Here is a 20,976-nt window from a genome sequence, read left to right as displayed (position 1 = left end):
ATTCCTTGGTAACTGCTCAGATAAATCTGTACACCTTGTGTCTTGTGGTGCCTCAGGATGCTTTGGTAGATGTGTAAACTTTCATCCTCAGTAATGGCCATGCATATAGATTACAAACCTGCAGTAATACAGAAGGGTTGGGGAAGAAAAAGCCAAAAGAATTAAATATTTGCTTTCTTGTCTGCTCACAGTATTAGTGGCACACAAAAATGGATATAACAAGTTTGCTGAGTCTACTGACTGTTGAATGAGCTCTTTGTGAACAAATGCAGAGTGATCTAAAGTCTGGGCAATAAGTGTTGAAAGTGATATATTGATCTGAAATACTTAATTATATGCAAGAGATGAGTTCAGACTTCTGATAGGAATTATCTGCCTCTTCTCTGCAGCTTGCCACTTGTGGTATAAAAAAAAATAGAGGATGTCAGGAAAAAAAAGAGAGATTTCTAAGAGATAATGAATGTTTCACCCACATTTGATTCTGGCTACAGAATAACAGACATGGAAAGGACCTTGGAAGTCTTATAGTCCAACCCCTTGCTCAAGTAGGAAACTCTAGACCATTTCAGAGAAATGGTTGTCCAATTTCTTCTTAAAAACCTCCAGTGCTGTACAGCATCCTTAACTATATCCACCATGACTCTATGAGGAACAGTTGATTTGAACTGCAGGGCTAGACCACTTGCCATGTCATGTAGAGCACTTTGACTTCCTGATAACTGCTTAGATAAATATGTACACCACATCTTGTTTCTTATGATGCCTTAGAAACTTTGATAGATGCTGAAACATTTATTTATTTATTTATTTATTTATGAGACTTATATACCGCTTGTTTCAGTAATGGCCATGCTGTACATGTAACTAACATGATTAGCTCTGAGAGAATATAAACTTAGGAAAAAAGCCTACTCCAATAATAATAATAATAGTAATGATGATGACATTATTAACTAACCCAGATGTCCTATTAGTAGTTAACCCATTTATAACAATCTTTCCATTTTTTTTCCCTTTAGAAAAATGAAGGAGGAAAAGCCTCGTACCTTATCTTTGCCTTCTATCCCAAACCCTTTTCCAGAACTCTGTAGTCCCTCAAACTCACCTATCCTCACCAGCTCCACACTGGGGCCAGGATCACAGCGTGAAGGTGGCTCTCATGTAAGTGTATCTATTTGCATTTGGGGAAAGAGGAAGATGACCCAGGGCTATATCAATTTGATTTGACTTATCTGGGAAAAGCTAAGGCTCCTAGATAATCCCAGGATAAAGACTAAACTGCAAACCAAGAAAATATTTCAGAAGAAGACCATGAGTATTCAAGAAAATTTCATGGACATATGCACAAAATCTTTAGGGATTGAACTCTTAGGAGAAACTCATTTTACAGGTTCTTTTTTTTTTCAAAGCTGGAGTGAAATAGAAGCATAGTAAACTTGCCTCTGAAGAAAGGCCTAAGGGATCTTTCCCTCTCATCACAACTACACACAAATGAGTTTGCTCTGCCAAGTTTAGAGTAGCTTCTCCCAATGTGATAGCCTGTACAAATGATTGATTTCAATTCCATATGTTCCTTTTGAAAGGAACCAGTTTCAGGGAGTTTGTTTTTGAGTCTTGCAATTCAGAGATGATAAAAAGTATACCAAGGTACATTTTGGCAGCTCTACAAAAAAAAAAGGGCAGTCATGTATAAAAATTGAGTGAAAATTGCCTGCTGGCCTACAGTAAGAATGAGCTATAACTAAATAATCTGACAAGGTATTATAATTGGCTAGGTTCACACATTGTGCAAATTTATTTCTTTTTATTTTGCTTCATGCAACATATGAATCCAGGTACTATTTTTAATCAACCATTTTTAAATAAATAAATCATTTAGCATATCAAGTTGAGATTGGAACCTCCTCAGTTTGGAGATCTCTTGTAATATTTCCTTATTTTTCTATGTTTGTTTCAATTTTTCAGTATCTTTATAAATACTGTAATTCTGTTTTGTTGTTAATTCTAAAAGCTCTCGGAAATTCTTTGTTAACTTCCATCCTAACACAGTGAGTTGTGAACTAGCTAACCATGCTTCAGCCAGCCATGTTGCAAAAAAATCAACCAATCACTCCTTCGGTCTCCTTGAAATATCCATCAAAATGATTTGTTTTTAGAATATCATTACAACATAATCTGAGTCTTCTCTATTCTTAAGAGCTGACAGTTGAACCCATAGCATTCAGCGTTACCCATTTTTTTTCCTCTTCCATAAAGTATGGATAAAAGGAACAGTCAAGGGGAAATTACAGCTTTGGACTCTGAGTTCATAGGACAAGATATGGTGAGGCTGGTTCCCTTAGATATTGTTGCCAGGATTCTCAGGTTTTGTTTAACTAGCCTGGGAGCCTCTGCTGAGAGTCTTTAATTATGGGATGGAAGGCTTCCAGCTGCTTTTTAAGTATTGGAGTTCATTTGATGTCTCTTTGGTTTCTTATCTAAAGATATGCTTTAAAAAAAGGACTTTGATGTGAGGCAGAGGCAGGCTAACAAATCAGCTGATAATCTCCTATCAGCTGGTTCATTAGCCTGCCTGTGCCTCACATCAAAGAACTTTTTTTTAAAGCATCTTATTCTTGCTATCTTGTTATGATTCCTAATAGAAATTGTAATAATATATCTTTATTAAATAAATAATCCACATTTATATCACAACAAATAGCAATAAAGTCTATGGTGAACTTAAAGAGACAACATCAGAACTGCATTAAGAAAAAGTGGCAAGCCTATATCCACTTACTATCATCTAAGAAGGACTTTCTAGATATACCCCAAAGAAATATTGCTTAAAATTTAAAAACTCATTTTATCTCCATTATAAGATTCCCATTTGTGTTTCAAATTTAAATTATTTCATGGAGAGAGGCTAGTCTTTCTTTCAATTTTATATAGTAATTCTGATTAATATAGTGCCCTTTTCAGACTGGTATCCTCAAGTGTTACCATGTGAAGAGTTTTTGACATTATATTGTAACTGATTGGATTTATTGCTTTCAGTGAAAGTTATTGATCCAGATGACCATTTCAAATTTTAAAGGATACTTTCGCTCCATTTCAAATGTGGGAACTGATTTCATCTCCATTGCCTTTAAAATGACATATTAAATTGTCCAGATCAGTAACTAGTGTTCACAGAAAACTCCATATATCATGAATGGTAGTACAGTAATTTAATATGGAATATAGAAGAGCATGGAAAGTAGTGGCCAAGTTGTCTGTGATAAGAACCCACAGATTGAATTTAGAAAGTAATACTGAAGATTTTTTTTTCACAATTAGAAAACACATTGATTTCACACTCTCTTCATTTTTATTTCCAAGTACTAAGGCACAGACAAGATGTGATGAAGCCACCATGCATTATTCATCTCTGAAAGTGACCAGTTTTTATAAACTAAACACTTCTCACTTTCTCATCTGATCCCTATACTTTTGTATTAACAGAAGTTTCATTTGCAGTCTTCAGTGCAGCAGTGGGAAAACAGTGATTCTCCAAATATTTCTGAAGTATAACTTCTAGCAACTTCAATCTTGTAGAAGCAATGGGAACTAAACAAGAAGCAATGGAAGTTACAGGTTACACCCCCCCCCCCGATGATTTTTTTTTTTAACCTGCAAACTATTAAACCAAAACCAAAGATGCCTTTCACTCAATGATTTCTATTGATCAAGGTGTTATTAAAGTTGTAATAGCCAAAGGCAATAATTTGAAAATTATTGGAAAATAAGCTAGGTGTACTCTTTCTGGGCTACAAAAAGCTGATGGCCACTAGATAACAGTCACAGAAAACTCTAAATCTTTGCTACCATCCAATGATTACTTATTTTTATAGCTTATATATTACAGCCCTCATAAATTAATACATTCCATAAGTGCATAATCTCTTCTTTCCAAAGATTAGTGCTTAGTGCTAGTGGCAAAAACTGCTTTATTTCTTATTTGTTTGTTGTATTCTAAATGTTTCTCAGACTGCTTTTGCATGGATCAGTGGACATTGGTTGCCTATTAACCTCCAGCCATCAATGCTAATTTAAACAATAATTTTCTAGATCTCAGTGCAATTAAAGGCATACCTTTAGCTAATGTAATAAACTAAGACATAGCACCCACTACTTATGTAGTATGGCTGTTAAAATCTAATATTTCTCATGGAATTTAAATTACTTTTTGTAGCTGCCAAGTCTTTGCAAAAAGGATGCCTTTCATCTTAAATACCTGCAAGGAATGTGCAGTGTTGCTGCTGTTGCAAGTTTGGTGGCATACCTTTGGGAACTTGTGCAAAAGTGACTCACCAAAGAACTATAGAAATCCCTTTGGTATAGCCCTCACTGGTTTGGAACTTTGTTTGCCCTAAAATCTTCATGGCAATGGGAATTTTTTATAGAAGTTATCAGTTCACTAATGTATAAACATTATTTTGCACATTGTATAGCGATACGTTATCAACAGTAACACCAACAGAAATCATAAGAGCAAAAGCAGCATTAAAAATTAAATTTTGAGATATCCATTGACTGATGCCCAGAAGAGCTTTGGGATAGTAAAGGTAAAAACTCCTTGGCTCCTGGTGACTATGTATCTAGTACAGTGGTTCTCAACCTTTTTAATGCCGCGACCCCCAACCGGTCATAAGTCGAGGACTACTCAACCGGTCGTAAGTCGAGGACTACTCAACTGGTGCAGCACCGTTTGCAGAATGGGACTTTTGGCGGGCTCAGCAGGGCAGAGACAGCCTGGACAATTCCTATTGGCCTTTGAAAGCCAATAGAATTAGACTCTATTCAAGAGAGTCTAATTCTATTGGCTTTCAAAAGCCAATAGAATAAAAGGGAGTAGCACAGCTAAGGAAAAGGGGGGGGGGGGAAATGGTGGACTGCGTTGTTTGGCGACCCCCGTGAAATGGTCGTTTGACTCCAAATGGGGTCCCGACCCACAGGTTGAGAACCACTGATCTAGTAGCTTTCTTGGCAACAGTACAGAACTATATGTCTTCACCTTTTTCTGGAGTGTTTTTTTAACTCCCCCATCTAGCCTAAACGCTGGCATTTCCTGGTGATCTGTATTCAAATACCGGTACTAAAAATGATCACTTGTGAAGCAGAAATAACCACCTTCTGCTTGATGACTCCAAATATGTAGATGGAGATACCTGTCAATAAAAGGAAGAGATGCTGAGATAAAGGCCAAAATGGTAAAAGGAAACATGGTTGGAACAAGGGAAATGCTGGATCTGACCCAAACTTAGCTATGTTAAGCCATATGTGTTGGAGGGAGGAATGTCAGCAACATTCAGATGTAACTTCATGCCTTTATAAGGACATTTACTTATGACATTCTGCCTTTCACTTATGATCAAGATAGATAGAATATCAAGCCAGCAACTGTTGTCAATCTTGTCATATGCTTGGGAAAAAACATGATACTGAGAAAATAATAATGATAGTCTGATAATTCAACTACTAGCATCTTGAAGATGGATTTTTACTAGATGAACTAGAGCCCTGTTCTTTAAAGGGATTGTGCCCTGCTTTATTAATAGCTTTTATACAAACACAAATATAGAAGAGTTGAAATGTAAACAAAATAATTAAATGGACATCAAATATATTTAATAATACAAACTGAGTGTTTACCACAATTCAGAAGAAGTTTTCTTACTTCTTTTCTTCTCAAATAGCCTGGAAATTTGAATTTAATTGTGGAGGAATCTTTAAAAGACACACATCCCATCCCATCTCTTTTTTAAGGCTTAAAATGAACCTTAAGAATCTCTTTTGAATATCATGTTTATATAAAATAATAATAAAGAGAAAATCTAAATATATGTATAATATATTTCCCCTTCATCATCAGGAATTAGAATGCAAGACTATCAATAATTATGAGAACTTGTTTTGGATACTCTCATTTAATAAACTGAACAGTATATCCTTAATTATCTTTAAGCATAATATATTTAACTGAATTACTCGTTACTTGAATAACAGATTTACTCCCTCTTGTGGAATAACTGGATTGTAGCAGAAATATTTCAGAACTGACTAATTTATAAGAACATAAAATCAGGGCTGGGTCATTTGACTCTTAAACATCTTGTTTCTATCAGTAGTCAACCAAACTTGTAGGAGAAATGTAGGAGATGGGAAAGCAGCATCTTTTCCTATTTTTTGATTGGTGGTTGCCATCGTGCATGATATATGGAGGTATGTAAGTCTTGAACAGGTCATTTTGATACACATGTAAATCAGGTTGTAATAGCTAATGGTAAATGAGCTATCTGAAACAATCTGGACATTTGAAAAACATAGAATATATTGTTGAAGAATTTATCCCTCTGTTTTCTGAACAAGCTGATAGAATCCTTTACATTGCTGAGGGCTCTGAGGTTTTCCTTGGTGCAATAGTTTATTCATACTTACTATTCACTGAACTTGGTAGTCATGACTTTTCAATGGATGATCATGTTGGAATCACCATCATGGCTAAAAATAAATGAATGTGTCTCTTTTGGTTCCTTCAACTTTCATATTTTTGGACCACATAATCATTTTTTAATGATTTTTTAATAAGATGTCTGTATAATGAGGCACATATCTTAGTATATCCTTTTTTAGTATGTGTTTTCCCCATGATAGAATTCTAGATGCACATTTTGTGGTTTGTTGAGAGCTACATTGCAAAATTCAGAGAACTTTCTTACCAATGTGTCAGTTTGCATATGAATTTGACAACCACCAGTTAGATGGGTTCTTCCATCTGTAGCTGATTGCAGAGATTATGTCAAGCAGGAAAAAACTGAACCCTAAGAATGAAGTACAAGCTATATTAATTATATTGAAGGTTTTTTTTTTAAACAGGATAAAAAATTACAACTTTAAAGGAAAAGTAAAGGATAAGTGAATAAGTAAAAAATAAAAGAGAAAATACAGAAAAGATATAAAAAGAAAAAAGATATAAACAAATGACTTTCAATTTTCTTTACAACAGTTATACATGCATTTATATTTTATTCTTTATAGCTATATCATGGCTCCCTTCTTTCCATATCCTATCCTTTCTCCAGTACAGGAGATGGAGAATCCACCGATGGGTTTTCTCTGTCTGCCTGCTCTTGAGACCAAGTAGCCAAATTTGACACGCCCCCTCTTGCCAGGGGCTCCATTCTTAACTTGGTCTCAGCTCTTGCAGACTCATGTTGGCTTGGCTCTCAGAGATTTCAGGTTAGTCAGAGCAATTCATTGGTGGATTCTCCCTAAATTATTGGCTTTTAAATTGGCTACCTTCTTTTAACAATTTCCCCACAGGCACTGAGATCATTTGTGATCTCAAGTTATTTAAAAGGTGGGGTGTGTGTGGGGGAAATTCCTCCAGCTTCCCATCCCTTTCCCAGGGCTCTGGTGGGGGGGGGGGAAGGAACCAGCAGAGACTACTTGCTGTGCCTTTCTCCCCAGCTCCCAAGGGTTTTTCCCCCAGTTTTTGGGGAAAAATAGCAAGCTCCAGACTCGGATTCAAGTTGAATCCGAATCACCGGAGCTCACTCCAGCAGCCCAGGGCAAACGCAGGCGCCATTTTGGTTGCCCTTGCAGACAAAGGAAGCTGAAGGGAAGCTGATTTTATTCAGCCAAATCAAGCCCCAGAGCGGCGAAATCGCAGCACACACCCAGCGCTGCATCCACCACCACCCCTAACACCAAAAAACACAGAAAGGCTGCGGAGCCCGTTTTTGGAAGGAAACGGGCCGCGGCTGCCATTTTTCAAGCCCCAAAAGTAAACGGAGCCTTTTTTTCCTTTTGGCAAGGCTCCTGGCAATAGGCAGCTGGGGGGGGGGTAGGCTCCGGAAGAAAGCTGACCCAGCATCGCAGCGCGCGCCCCCAAAAGCTGCGGATCCATGGATGCCATGTGAGGCCCTCTAGGCCCATGAGGCCTACCTCGCTGTAGGCGTGGCCTAGGGGGAGCCACGTGGTAGGCCAGGCACAGCAAGTCATATAGCAAACCATAGCATCCATATATAGCATCTTGACGAATGGGACTTCGTCGAAACGTCGCCAAGACACTTCCAATTTTACGCAGGAGAAAACCTGAATAACCAAAGACCTACACACACACACACAGAGACACACACACACCACACACACACACACACACACACACACACACACACACACACATATATATTCTGAGGTTTTCGCGGGTGTTTGTATGTAGGTCTTTGGTTGTTCGGGTTTTCTGCCGCGTAAAATTGGAAGTGTCTTGGCGACGCACGAAGCTGAAAACACCAGCCTGAAGATGACGAATGGGACTTCGTCGAAATGTCGCCAAGACACTTCCAATTTTACGCGCAGAAAACCCGAACAACCAAAGATATATATATATATATATATATATATATATAGATATATATATATATATATATATATACATACATACATACATACATACACATAAAAAAACCACAAGGCTATCAAATCAAATATAAATCGGGGGGGGGGGAGCCTGTAACCTCCTTCAGTCTTGGTAGCCACCATTTGATACCCTTTACTGACCACCTCAGGCCTTCAAACCTCCTCGAGGTTGCCCTGATCTTTTTGCCTTTTTCTTTTACTGGTGCACACTGCCTGGTCACCTAAGGCCTCCAGGCGGAGCCCAGAGAGTGGTTCCAAACGTGCCTTCGGTACCGTGCCTTCGGTACTCCGTGACCGTAGCCCAGAGAGAATTTTTTATTGGTCTGGTGATCAGGGGGGCAGTCTCAGTATTTGCTCCAATCTCGCTTCCACCAACTACTTGCCTGCCAGAGCTTTTTCTCAGCGCTTCTTCCTGAGATTGCTCTAAAGGGATGGAGGGATCCTCGTTGCCTCAGTCCTTGGGCATGACCTCTCCACCTCCCAATTATGGCTGCAACGCTCCTTCTGGCCAGAAGGCGGCAGGCAAGTGCAAAACCAAGACCAAGCACACGCTTAAGAAACCCTCCAAGTTGGCGGAAAAGCAAGCCAGCCGTAGGCACCAGGTCCTGGAGAAGGAGTTCTCCACGGCGCAGAGGCAGGCCCAATTGGATTTGGATCAAATGGCGACCACCGAGATGGAACTACCATTGGGCTCATCAACATCGACACAGGGAGTATGGTCCATTCCGGGATCTCCGCCACCACTAGGCTCGCCCAGCATATCGGCCCAACAAACAGCCACTGTCACAGGTACTCCTACCTTGTCACCCCCTACTACTGTACTCAGGGCCCATGACAGAGGGGATATTTTTTCAGACAGAGGTCTGGAGGCTCTGTTAACCAAAGTGGTGGACCGCGCTTTATCGCAGCACTCGGTCCAACACGATCAGGGAGCCCACACCTTGACCACACCATCTCTTGAACTCCCCACAGAGATCCAGGCTATCCAGGAGCCTGCATCTCCAGCCCATTGCTCCATGAGTGGTTACTCCTCTCCTCAAGAGGAGGAGCCACTGAAAATCACCTTGTCTGAGGATGAGGAACTTCCCCCTGAACCATCCCCATTGGGAGGTCTATTTAATCCCAATCTATTTCTCACGATCTTTCACAAGGCCATGTCCACTGCGAACATAGGGGCTGAACAGTTCCCTCAACCGCAGGTGACAACAGGCACCACGTCCAGGCCGATATTTTTTGCCAAGGTGACAACGGAACAACACGTGCCTTGTCCCGACATTTTCCTGCAGGAGATCAAGAAACAATGGAATTCTCCTTCCCTCCCCTCGGTGAGTGGCACGGACAAGAGGATGTACAACACATCCTCAGACCTCAAGGAGGCACTAGAGATTCCCAAGGTGGACGAAGCCTGGACACCCTTGGTTTCCCAGACAGCTGTTGCGGGGGACCTAATGGAGGTCCTCAAAGCTGATGACAAAAGGTGGGAGCAAACCTTCCGCAAAACTCATCAGTCAGCGGCATGGGCCATCAAAGCGGCCACCTTGGCCTCCTTCTTTGTTCGGACTACCCTCCTGTGGTTACAACAACTACAGGCCAGGGTCCCGGCTGAGGACTTGCGTACTCATCAGGACCTGGCCAATATGGTGGCAGCCATGGAATATGCTGCAGATGCAACACTCCAATCGGCCATCTTCTCCTCTAGATCCATAGCGTCCAATATAATCACCAGAAGGATGCTATGGCTAAAACACTGGCAGGCTGACACCAAGGCTAAGTGGCGCCTAGCGACTGCCCCCTATTTAGGCGGCAATTTGCTTGGGGAGGCCTTGGCTCCTTATCTCATTGAGAATAAGGACAAATATAAGGTCATGGCTCACTTAAACAAAAAATCTGACAGATGTCCCGCGCCTTATTTTCGGAGGCAGCCCTTTCGCCAAACGACAACCGCACCTCTCAATCAGAACGCAAAAACATACACGACCAGGCAGGACAGACCATACGACCGTCCCTATGACAGACCAGGGTTCAGATCCAGGCAACAAAATCAGACTAAGCGGTCCTTTCGTGGAACGGGCCACCCCTACCAGAAGAACAAATGACCCTTACCCCGACCTCCCCATTGGAGGAAGACTAGCCCATTTCTTCCATCAGTAGGAACAAACCTCCACGGACAACTGGGTACTGCATACCATCCAGTCCGGGTTGTCCCTGGAGTTTCTGGTCACACCTCCAGACCAATTCAACATCTGCTCAGTTTCCAGGGACCCCATAAAACGCAGACTTATGCAGGAGGCCATCCAACATCTGTTGGATATTCAAGCCATAGAACCTGTTCAACCAGAATACAGAGGCAGGGGATTTTACTCCATCCTCTTCGTGGTCCCCAAGACCTCAGGAGGATGAAGGGCAATCCTGGACCTCAAAAATCTCAACCGATACATAACATACAAAAAATTCAAGATGCAATCCCTCCAGTCCATCCTGGGAGGCATCAGACAGGGCGACTTCTTGGCATTGATAGATCTCACGGAAGCCTATCTTCACATCCCCATTCATCCATCTCATTGCCGGTTTCTACGCTTCTGTTACGGAGGCAAACACTTCCAGTACAGGGCCCTCCCCTTCGGTCTCTCCTCAGCACCAGGGTGTTTACAAAAATACTGGCGGTAGTAGCTGCAAAACTCAGAAAAATCCCAATATGCGTCCAATGTTATCTGGACGACATCTTGATTCAAGCAACTTCCCTCCAGGTGGCTCAGGCGGACGTAAGGACCGTTATCTGCGTCCTTCAGCAGCATGGGTTCTCAGTAAACTTCCAGAAGAGCCAGACAGCTCCCTCACCCAGGCTACTGCATCTGGGAGCCATCATAGACACATCCAACTGCATGGTCTACCTCTCCCAGGAGCGAGTGGTCAGCATCAGGGAACTGGCTTGCCAGGTATACAAACAACACACAGTTCCCCTGGTAACACTATCCCATTTGTTAGGCAAGATGGTCTCCTGCATAGCCATAGTCCCCTGGACCAGGCTTCATTTGCGGGACCTACAGTGGTTCCTCCTGCCATTCCAATGACAGAATACCAGCGCATCAAACTGCCTAGCTCGGGTTCCGGCGCATATTCGCAGGGCGCTCCGTTGGTGCTCTTGGGCAGTGACCAAGGGGTCACCCTTTAAGGAACCAGCCAGCCTGTACGGTTGGGGAGCCCATCTACTCTCTCACTTCGCGCAGGGACATTGGTCCGCCGCAGATCTGAGGAACAACATCAACTGGCTAGAGCTCAGGGCAATCCATCTAGCCCTACGACACTTCAGACACAGAATCAGGGGCCGCCATGTCCTAGTCCTTACAGACAACGTGGCAGCCAAGGCACACATCAACCGTCAGGGGGGCACCAGGTCCAAAGCCCTCATGACAGAGGCACGGCTCCTGTTCACCTGGGTAGAGCCCAGACTGGAGTCGCTAAGGGCGGAACACATCTCGGGGTCAACAACCTGCAGGTGGACTTTCTGTGTCGTGCCACAATGGACCCCTCAGAGTGGGGGCTACACCCGGACCTGTTCTCACACATCTCCCACAGGTTTGGTCAACCGATCCTCGACCTGTTCGCATCGTCAGACAATGCTCAACTTCCCAGATTCTACTCCCACTATCTCAATCCAGGGGCGGAGGGGACGGACACATTAAGAGTTCAATGGCCACAAGGCCTACTTTACGCCTTTCCCCCACTTCCGCTTATACCGGCAGCCATCCGCAAATTGCTACACGAGTGAGCGGAGGTGATTTTCGTGGCACCACACTGGCCACAGAGACCATGGTTCGCAGACCTGATGAACCTGTCTCAATCAACCCCGTGGAAGATCCCCTCCCACCGAGTGTCCCTACACCAAGGAGCCATCTGTCACCTGGACCCTCAATGGTTGCAATTGACTGTCTGGCACTTGAGCGCCGCGTAATGACACAGGAGTTATTCTCTCCTCGTGCCATTACCATGATTCAGGCTGCACACCGTCCAGCGACCAACCGCATATATGATTCCACTTGGAAAAATTTTTGCCTTTGGTGTAGGAGGCGGCAGTCTTTTAGATGGACTGGACAGAGGCCTCACCCCGGCGACTATTTGCAGGCAGGTGGCAGCTCTGTCCACTCTTCTCACGTGTGAGGATTCGGTTCCCTTAGCTCACCATCCAAGGGTTCGTGCCTTTATCAAGGGTGCGTTTAACACCAGACCCCCAGTGTTACACAGATACCCATCTTGGGAATTGCCGCAAGTACTTCGCACTCTCATAGGATCGCCCTTCGAACCACTGGGGACCGTTTCATTACGACACCTGTCTCTAAAGGTGGCATTCCTGATCGCCATCACATCGGCTAGGCGAATTTCTGAGCTGTGGAAGGTGCAGGAATGACCTCTGCACCTTCCACAGTGATAGGGTGGTCCTTAGGCTAGATCCCTCCTTCATCTCAAAGGAGAACTCTCTGTTTCACAGGGCACAAGAAATTGTTCTCCCAAACTTTTGCCCAAACCCGACACATGACCAGGAGCAGCAGTGGCATACATTGGACGTACGCAGGGCATTGCGACGTTACATAAAACGTACGGAGCCTTTCCGCAAGTCAGAGGCCCTCTTTGTGTCCTTCAGACCGGGTACTCTGGGGTGTAACGTTTCCACCGGTACCATTGGAAGGTGGATCCGGACCTGTATCACCGAGGCATACCAAGCCTCATCTCTGCCGCCTCCAAGTCATCTCACTGCCCATTCCACTCGAAGTGCTGCAACCTCGGCGGCATGGGCCACTTAGGCGTCCATCGAGGAAATTTGTAGGGCCGCGACATGGTCATCACCTTCCCTGGTTGTTTCCTAGGCTAATTACAAGATCGACCGTTTCGTTTTGGCGGACGCCTCCTTTGGTAGGAGGGTCCTCCAGCAAGTGATCTCCTAGGACACCCTTCCGGCCGTATCTGTCTCCCACCCATCGGGACAGAGAGGCTTTGGTATGTCCCATCAGTGGATTCTCTATCTCCTGTACTAGAGAAGGGGCATTGGTCTTACCTGAACGCCTTTTCTCAGTATGGAGATGGAGAATCCACACCCACCCTAAGGTCAGTTAGGCCGTTATTAGGGAACTGAGAGCCAATATCTCGTCAACCTTCAGCCACTTCGCCCTCGTTAAGAATGGAGCCCCTGGCAAGAGGGGGCATGTCAAATTTGGCTACTTGGTCTCAAGAGCAGGCAGACAGAGAAAACCCATCAGTGGATTCTCCATCTCCGTATTGAGAAAAGGCGTTCAGGTAAGACCAATGCCCCTTCTGATTGAGAAACCCATAAATTACCAGTTCATTTTTCCATTTTGAGAAAAAAGACCATGAAGGGTTTCAAGTCACTGATAAATGTGTTTGTTATCTTTTCCCTAATCAAGCAAGTCAATTTTTGCCATTTTGCAAATTCTGTCATCTTCACTAACCTTCTTTATGTGTATTTCAAAGTCTTTCTTTCTTTGTGTGAATAATATTTTTGCTGCCGTACCATTCTCAAAGAATGAAGTACGAGTTATTGTATATTGTTATTGTTTAGAAGTTTCTTTTAAAAACTTAGAAAGAAAAACCAGGAAATTGGAGTAATGAATTGTATGTCAATTTAAGAATTCTTAAAAGTTGTTCTTATAATTTTGCTCACAGAATTGAACAGGCCAGTCCTTTTAAGTGTTTGAGCATATTCTTATTCTTCTTCTATTCTCACAGGTAGTAAAAGTTTACAGTGAAGATCATACTTGCTGCTCTTTGGAAGTCACAGCAGGGACCACGGCCCGTCATGTTTGTGAGATGCTGGTGCAGAAAACCCATTCTTTGCATGATGACTGCTGGTCTTTAGTAGAGGTCTATCATCACTTATCTCTAGGTGAGGAGGAAAAGGAAAAAAAGTACAGACTACATGCATTCACATCCACAAACACACATTCTGTCAGATATATCCAGGAATGTTTTTACAAATTAAAAAAGAACTTTTTGCAACAAGAAGCAAATACGCTCAAGTGTTCCCTTTTTGGGGGCCCAGGTTGTAAACCTGTTCTGCTATTGGTTCCATGTAAAAGGATGCTTCACCATATAAAATAATTTCTAGGACCTAAATAGCTAGAGTATCAAGGAGAAAATATTATGTATTTTCTATATAGAGGAAATCAAAACTCCTACGTAATTTCCTTACCTGAAATCTAAAATGTTCACTTCAGAGACTGTTTGGGGAAAACTTGATTACAAAGTGAGATCAGATAATTGAACATGATGACTCTCAGATTTTTCCAGTTGCTTGTCTGTATGCATTTAGCATCTAGAAAAGACCTTCTGAATGTAGATATGATATTAATGTAGTGTATTTTTTTCTCCCCTTGTTTTCTCCAGAGCGGATCTTAGAAGATCATGAGTCTGTGGTAGAGGTTCAGGCCACATGGCCTGTGGGAGGTGACAGTCGGTTTGTCTTCAGGAAGAATTATGCTAAATATGAGTTGTTCAAGAGCTCACCAGTAAGTTGGAATAACCTTAAAGATAGCAACAAATATCAGTTCATTCCTGTAATTTGCAGTTATTTCATTTTTAAACAATTCCAACTTTCAGAAATGAAATAGCGTTTCCTGATGCCATTGTTTAGTAAAAACTCTGTCTTTCACATCTATAATGTTAATCCCAAAAATAATGATTCTCAAAATGTGGTCCACCAGTAATCCATAACTGCTTCCTTATAACACTTGGTTATTTTGTGAAAATAGATCAGTACAGAAACTGAAAACTGGTTCACTGAAGCAAAGAAGTGATAATAATATAAGTAACATGCGTACTATATTCCAGAAAACCTATTTACCTCCTCCCCAAAGTGAGCTTCCATGCTATTAAAATACAAATTGTTGGAAGGATATGTTTGTTTCATTGGGCAGTGCTCATACTTTAAAAATATTTATTGAATTGTTCATGATCGAAGAAAATTTGAGAAGCATGATTCTGAAAATATTCTTTCTACAGAAACCATTGTTTTGTACCTTTTATACTTTATGATCAAATGTATGCTTCAGAAAATTATTAACTTGCTCTAAGATGGCAATCTAATTTAATAATCATTCCTTTTATATTAGGTATTGGAAGAATTATAGAGAGCCAGTTTGATGTATTGGTTAAGGCACCAGGCTAGAAACCAGGAGACTACAAATTATAGTCCCTCTTTAGGTACAAAGTTAGTTGGGTGACATTGGACCAGTCATACACTCCTAGGAAGAAGGCAATGGCAAATCACTTTTGATAAATCGTGGCAAGAAAAGTCCAGGGATTAGTCCAGGTAGTCAACAGGAATCGATACTGACTCATAAATACCCCACTCCACCAAAATAAGTAAACATAAAATAACATTTGTGGAAACATGAAAGCCAAACTTTTACAATTTTAGTAGGGGTTTCCTCTAGAAGTATAAGCACAATAAACTTTTTTTAAAAATCTAAAAATAAATGCACAATTTAGTATTCAGACTGCTTTTCCCCTTTGGTATTAAAACAATATGTTTAAGAACACCATGATAGAGTATATGACAATCCAAATTCATGACATTATCCTGATTTTCTTTCCCATCATAGCAATCAATATTTCCTGAAGTTATGGTCTCTGGATGTCAGGATGCAGCTAATAAAGGCATGTCCCACCTAGAACTCATACAGGTAATTATCTTTTCCCTTTATCTAGGCAGCAAGTAATCTTTTTGCACATTTATACATACATGCATACATATAGGTACATACATGTGTTTGGGTGTGTGTGTATCTTCAGAAGCTTCTGTTTGTGTGTGCATGCACATATTTATATTCATTAGGCTTAAATATAAACCTTATGAACTCTCAAGCTTCCTCCTTCTGTTATATATTCAAGATGGACAGTGTTTAATATTCATATGTTATGTATATGTAGGGATGTAGGTCTATACATATGTTGTATATACCGTAGTATGTATGTGTATATGTATATGTGTGTGTGTGTGTGTGTGTATAAAATTGGAAGTGTCTTGGCGATGTTCCAGCCTGAAGATGACGAATGGGACTTCGTCGAAACATCGCCAAGACACTTCCAATTTTACACAGGAGAAAACCCGAATAACCAAAGACCTACATACAAACACCCATGAAAACCTCAGAAAACATATATATATATATAATAATTATATATATATATATATATATATATATATATATATTTATATATATATATATATATATATATATATGTTTTCTGAGGTTTTCGCGGGTATTTGTTCCTTTCAATTACGTGTTTCTCCTCATCCATTTTTTTGCCTTCTTTCAACTCCGGGGTAGTTAGGTGAGGGTCTCTATTACTTCGATGCTTCCTATATGCTTCCTAAGGGACCCTCACCTAACTACCCCGGAGTTGAAAGAAGGCAAAAAAATGGATGAGGAGAAACACGTAATTGAAAGGAACAGAAAAAAACAAATCAGCCCTAGGCAATTGGACCAACTAGCCCCGATGACGAGGTCGAGGAGCCGCGCGCAGGCAATGACATACCTATAAAGAGACTCTCACTTCCTGGCGCACCAGCCCTGAGGATGCCGGCAGGTGACGGCGAAAGCTTGGCGCTTTTTTAATTAAATCTTTTATAGTTTTTAATATTACCCTGGTGCTCATTTTATTTCTTATCATGAATACTCCCAGGGTTCATGTTTTTAAACTTCTCAAGCATATATATATATATATATATATATATATATATATATATATATATATATATATATATATGTATGTATATATGTTTATAGTATGTTTAGATGTGTGTCATGTATGTTCACTTTGAGAGCGGGCAACTAAATTTCATTTTTGATGTGTGTCATTGTGCCCACACTAAAAAATGGCAATAAAGGTTATCTTATCTTATAAAGTTATGTGTATAAATTTATTTTACTCTTTATCTGAAGTATTTTTTATGATATAATGTAAAATTGAAAATAAAATTTTTTTACAAAAAAAGTTATCTTAAATGCTGCCTATAGATCTAGTAGTAAGATTATATAGATTAATAGTAAGATTAAAACAATGTTAAAAAGAAATTCTATAGATAGAATCACAACAAATTTCCCAACACTGAGGAGAAATTATTCAGACAAATATTCATTCTCTAGAGGGAATGAGACAAAGACTACCCTTCAAATCCCAAATATAGGCTTCTGAAGATCATAGGAGGTGTGATTGTGATTTAGTGATATCACAGAAGGAGAGATGTGCTTTGCTACATTTTTGACATTTGACATTTAAACAACATTTTCCCCTCTTCAAAAATCATGCTACCAAATGTCTGTTTTGACAGTTTGTCACACATTTACAAGAAAAAATATTTGCAATCCAAGATGTGCAAAAAGGGAACTTGGGTCATTCCTGATTTACTCATTCAGAGTTTTTTCAGTTCCCCTTTCATTCAAAAGGAGAAAATAGAGATCTTGGATGCTTTGATACAGAAACTAGATATTGCCTCTTTATATTGGATAGGAAACAGTCAGAAATTTGCAATATAAATTATATTGCCTTAATTATTTGCTCATCATGAACAGAAGGAATATATTGTATCTGTAAAATTTTGCACAGTATGACTAAACTGTTGAAATCTTCTCTTGCAAAAGTTCATTGGCAACCAATTACAGCCAGAGAAATGAACGTATTTCTCCACACAATTTGCAATTAGATTAAAATAACCCATTGCCTTAATGTTGGATGGCTTTAAGAACAATAGACAAATTCATAAAGAACAGGAGTTTTCCAGAAATTACTTTCTAATACTTAATACTGTGTTAAATATATTATTACTTCTTATATTTTCCATTTTTTAAAATATCACTTGAACTTAAACTATGTCAACTTTTTATGGCTGGATGTTCAGCTTTTTGTTGCTAGAATGTACTTGTTTGAAAATTAAGTAAATATACCTATTGGCCTCTGAGATATGGTAGTAATTTCTGGGAGTTTGAAGGGAGTTTAAAAGATGAAAGGAGGCTTCAGACATATATTTTGTCCTTTGATTTCTCCTCTGCATCTCACTTCCAAACCCTGGAAAAACCTAGAGTTACTATATGTGGTCCACAAAAATCCATATGATCTCTAAATAGTAGCTAATAACTTGCTGCTAGGTAATCATCTAAATTTTCATAGTTCAGGTATGATAGTTCTGTGTTTTGTTTTTAATGAGGCAGAGTAGATCTAACCAAACTTGATGTCCAAAATCTGCATTTTTGCTACCAAGTTGTGATGATAACGTGACCTGGGATGCTCTTGGGCGGGGGGAGGGGGGGAGGACACAGAATGAGTAACAAAGATCACATGAGGAGGCATGCTGTATATACCTGGATTTTCAAAATACATAATACATCTTTTTTTTTTTTTTGCTTTATACCTGATGAGACAACATTCATCCCTTGATATTTAATTGCTTCAAAACTCGTTGAATTTGATACTCAGTGTGTTTTGAAGAGAAACTTTTGTCCTGGGACTCATCTTTCTCCTGGTATTTGATGCACAAGGTAGAACTTGCTGGCATCGGCTGCCTCATAACTTGTTACTCCTTCAGATTGAAATAAAGGGTCACATGGTAAGCCACATAGTTTGCTTGGTACTCATCATTTTTAGTACTTGTAGCTCCACCCTGAATGAAGTAGCAATGAGTACCAAGTTGCCACTGTAGGGTTTTGGGGTTTTTTTTGACAACCAAAACATCTTTAAGGAGTTTTAAGGAGAAAATACAGCAAAGCACACTTCTTTGTGTCAAAGTATTGATCATATTGCCTAGTTTGGTTATGAAATATTTACAAGAAGAAAACTAAGCGCAGCTAACAGGGGGATGCCAACAGGTATTTTAGAAACATTTCATATTCCCAGGGCTGCATGCTACAAATCTAAATCATGCAACACAGAACTTCTGCCATAGTTTTCCCTTCTCCCATAATTCCCCACCACTCAAAAAGAAGCAATTAGGACCACCAGTAAATTTGTAATGCAGCCTGAGTCTTTAATTCCATTTTTTTTCTTTCAGAATGTTCTAAATTCAGGAAGTTGCCCTGAAATCCAAGGGTTCCTGCATCTGAAAGAAGTTGGGCGCAAAGCCTGGAAAAGATTTTACTTTTCTCTGCGGCGTTCTGGGCTATATTACTCAACAAAAGGCATGTCAAAAGTAAGTTTGTGAGTGCAAGATATAATGGAGGATTCCCTTGTTTTTTTTCCCTATAGACACAGTTCTGAGTGTATGTTTCAACAGTTTTCCCAGAAAGGAAAACAGGATTAGGCATCAGCAATATTTAGAAGAATGATGTTTGTATGAAGCTTGATAGCAGAACCTGGTGATTTGGGACTTGATATGCCCAAGCTGAAACTGTCATACAAGTTATAGACTAATGGAATTAAAATCTATGCTTTTCAAATGCTATGGATTTCGGGAATTTGTCTAATGTATAATATGTTTAAGCCCAAGTAAAATAAGATACATACAGTAATAACTTTAATCTTTAATAATGATACAATTTGCTTTCAGCTTCTATTGGCTCAATAATTGTTATAGCCCTGTTTAAAGTATTCAATATTATTATTCTGACATTGCTAAACTGATGAAATATGAATGTTTTCTTGACTGCTATGCTCTGTTCAGAAATTAGAATCATGTATGTGTTACGGACTTGTGCACATTTTCTTTTATTTAGGACAGTGGTTCTCAACCTGTGGGTCGGGACCCCATTTAGGGTCAAACGACCATTTCACGGGGGTCGCCAAACAAGGCTGTCCTCCATTCCCCCCCCCTTTGGCCATGCCCCTGGCACCCGGTGATGTATAAGTGGTTGGGGGTCACCACAACACGGGGAACTGTATTATGGGGTCATGGCATTAGAAAGGTTGAGAACCACTGATTTAGGGAACTGAGATGGGAACTATACAAAACAATTTTGCACAGTCCTCTTGGTCCATAAAACTTTTATTATTTTTAGTAATTATGAAAGCTACTTTTTTCTAGACAGGAAAGAAAAAAAATCTTTTAATTTAGAAAGATACTTACTTTTGCATCAGATGCTTAATTCCATTCTCAGCCTTATCTAATCATGCATATACAGAATATGTCTAGAACCTAAATCCCCAGGTACAATTGGTCTGAAGTAAAATCTCATTTGTTAATACATATATATGTATGTGTGTGTGTGTGTTTTCTTGCCTCCTCTATGGTAGGACCCCCGGCATTTACAATATTGTGTTGACATAAATGAATCAGTCATCTATTATATAAGCCAAGGCAAAAAACAGTATAACACACCCACCGAATATGGCTTTTGTATCAAGGTAAGAGAAGTGAGAATTAATTTTGGGTTCATTCCACCTTTAATCTCTTAAATGATTAGGTTCATTAAAATATCCATAGAACTGAATATTAAGGATCAGGTAAAATGCAAAATGAGTATTGTTGTTCAATTGTTGTTCAGTCTATAACCCTAACTTTAACTTTGATTCTCTGGGAAGTTGTGGTTT

General features: G+C 40.3%; 1 protein-coding gene across 7 annotated transcripts in view; it reads left to right on the top strand.

Annotated features, from left to right (window-relative positions):
* The window catches only part of GRB7 (growth factor receptor bound protein 7), an 82,955-nt gene that overhangs the window by 46,011 nt on the left and 15,968 nt on the right, over nucleotides 1-20,976 (top strand). For 5 of the 7 annotated variants that reach the window (XM_039358781.1, XM_039358779.1, XM_039358778.1 and 2 more), the window contains 6 exons: nucleotides 1,020-1,161; nucleotides 14,182-14,338; nucleotides 14,839-14,960; nucleotides 16,056-16,136; nucleotides 19,502-19,639; nucleotides 20,680-20,790. In XM_039358781.1, the coding sequence (XP_039214715.1) occupies nucleotides 1,020-1,161; nucleotides 14,182-14,338; nucleotides 14,839-14,960; nucleotides 16,056-16,136; nucleotides 19,502-19,639; nucleotides 20,680-20,790 (751 nt within the window). Of the gene's footprint in view, nucleotides 1-1,019; nucleotides 1,162-3,483; nucleotides 3,606-4,915; nucleotides 6,244-14,181; nucleotides 14,339-14,838; nucleotides 14,961-16,055; nucleotides 16,137-19,501; nucleotides 19,640-20,679; nucleotides 20,791-20,976 lie in introns of those variants that run through there. The other 2 variants (XM_039358783.1, XM_039358784.1) reach the window with 2 other exon arrangements.

This window comes from Crotalus tigris, unplaced genomic scaffold, assembly GCF_016545835.1.
Source record: "Crotalus tigris isolate CLP2741 ecotype Arizona unplaced genomic scaffold, ASM1654583v1 scf7180000019068.10715455, whole genome shotgun sequence".
Lineage (NCBI taxonomy): Eukaryota > Metazoa > Chordata > Lepidosauria > Squamata > Viperidae > Crotalus > Crotalus tigris.
This window is presented reverse-complemented; position numbering and strand designations above follow the sequence as displayed.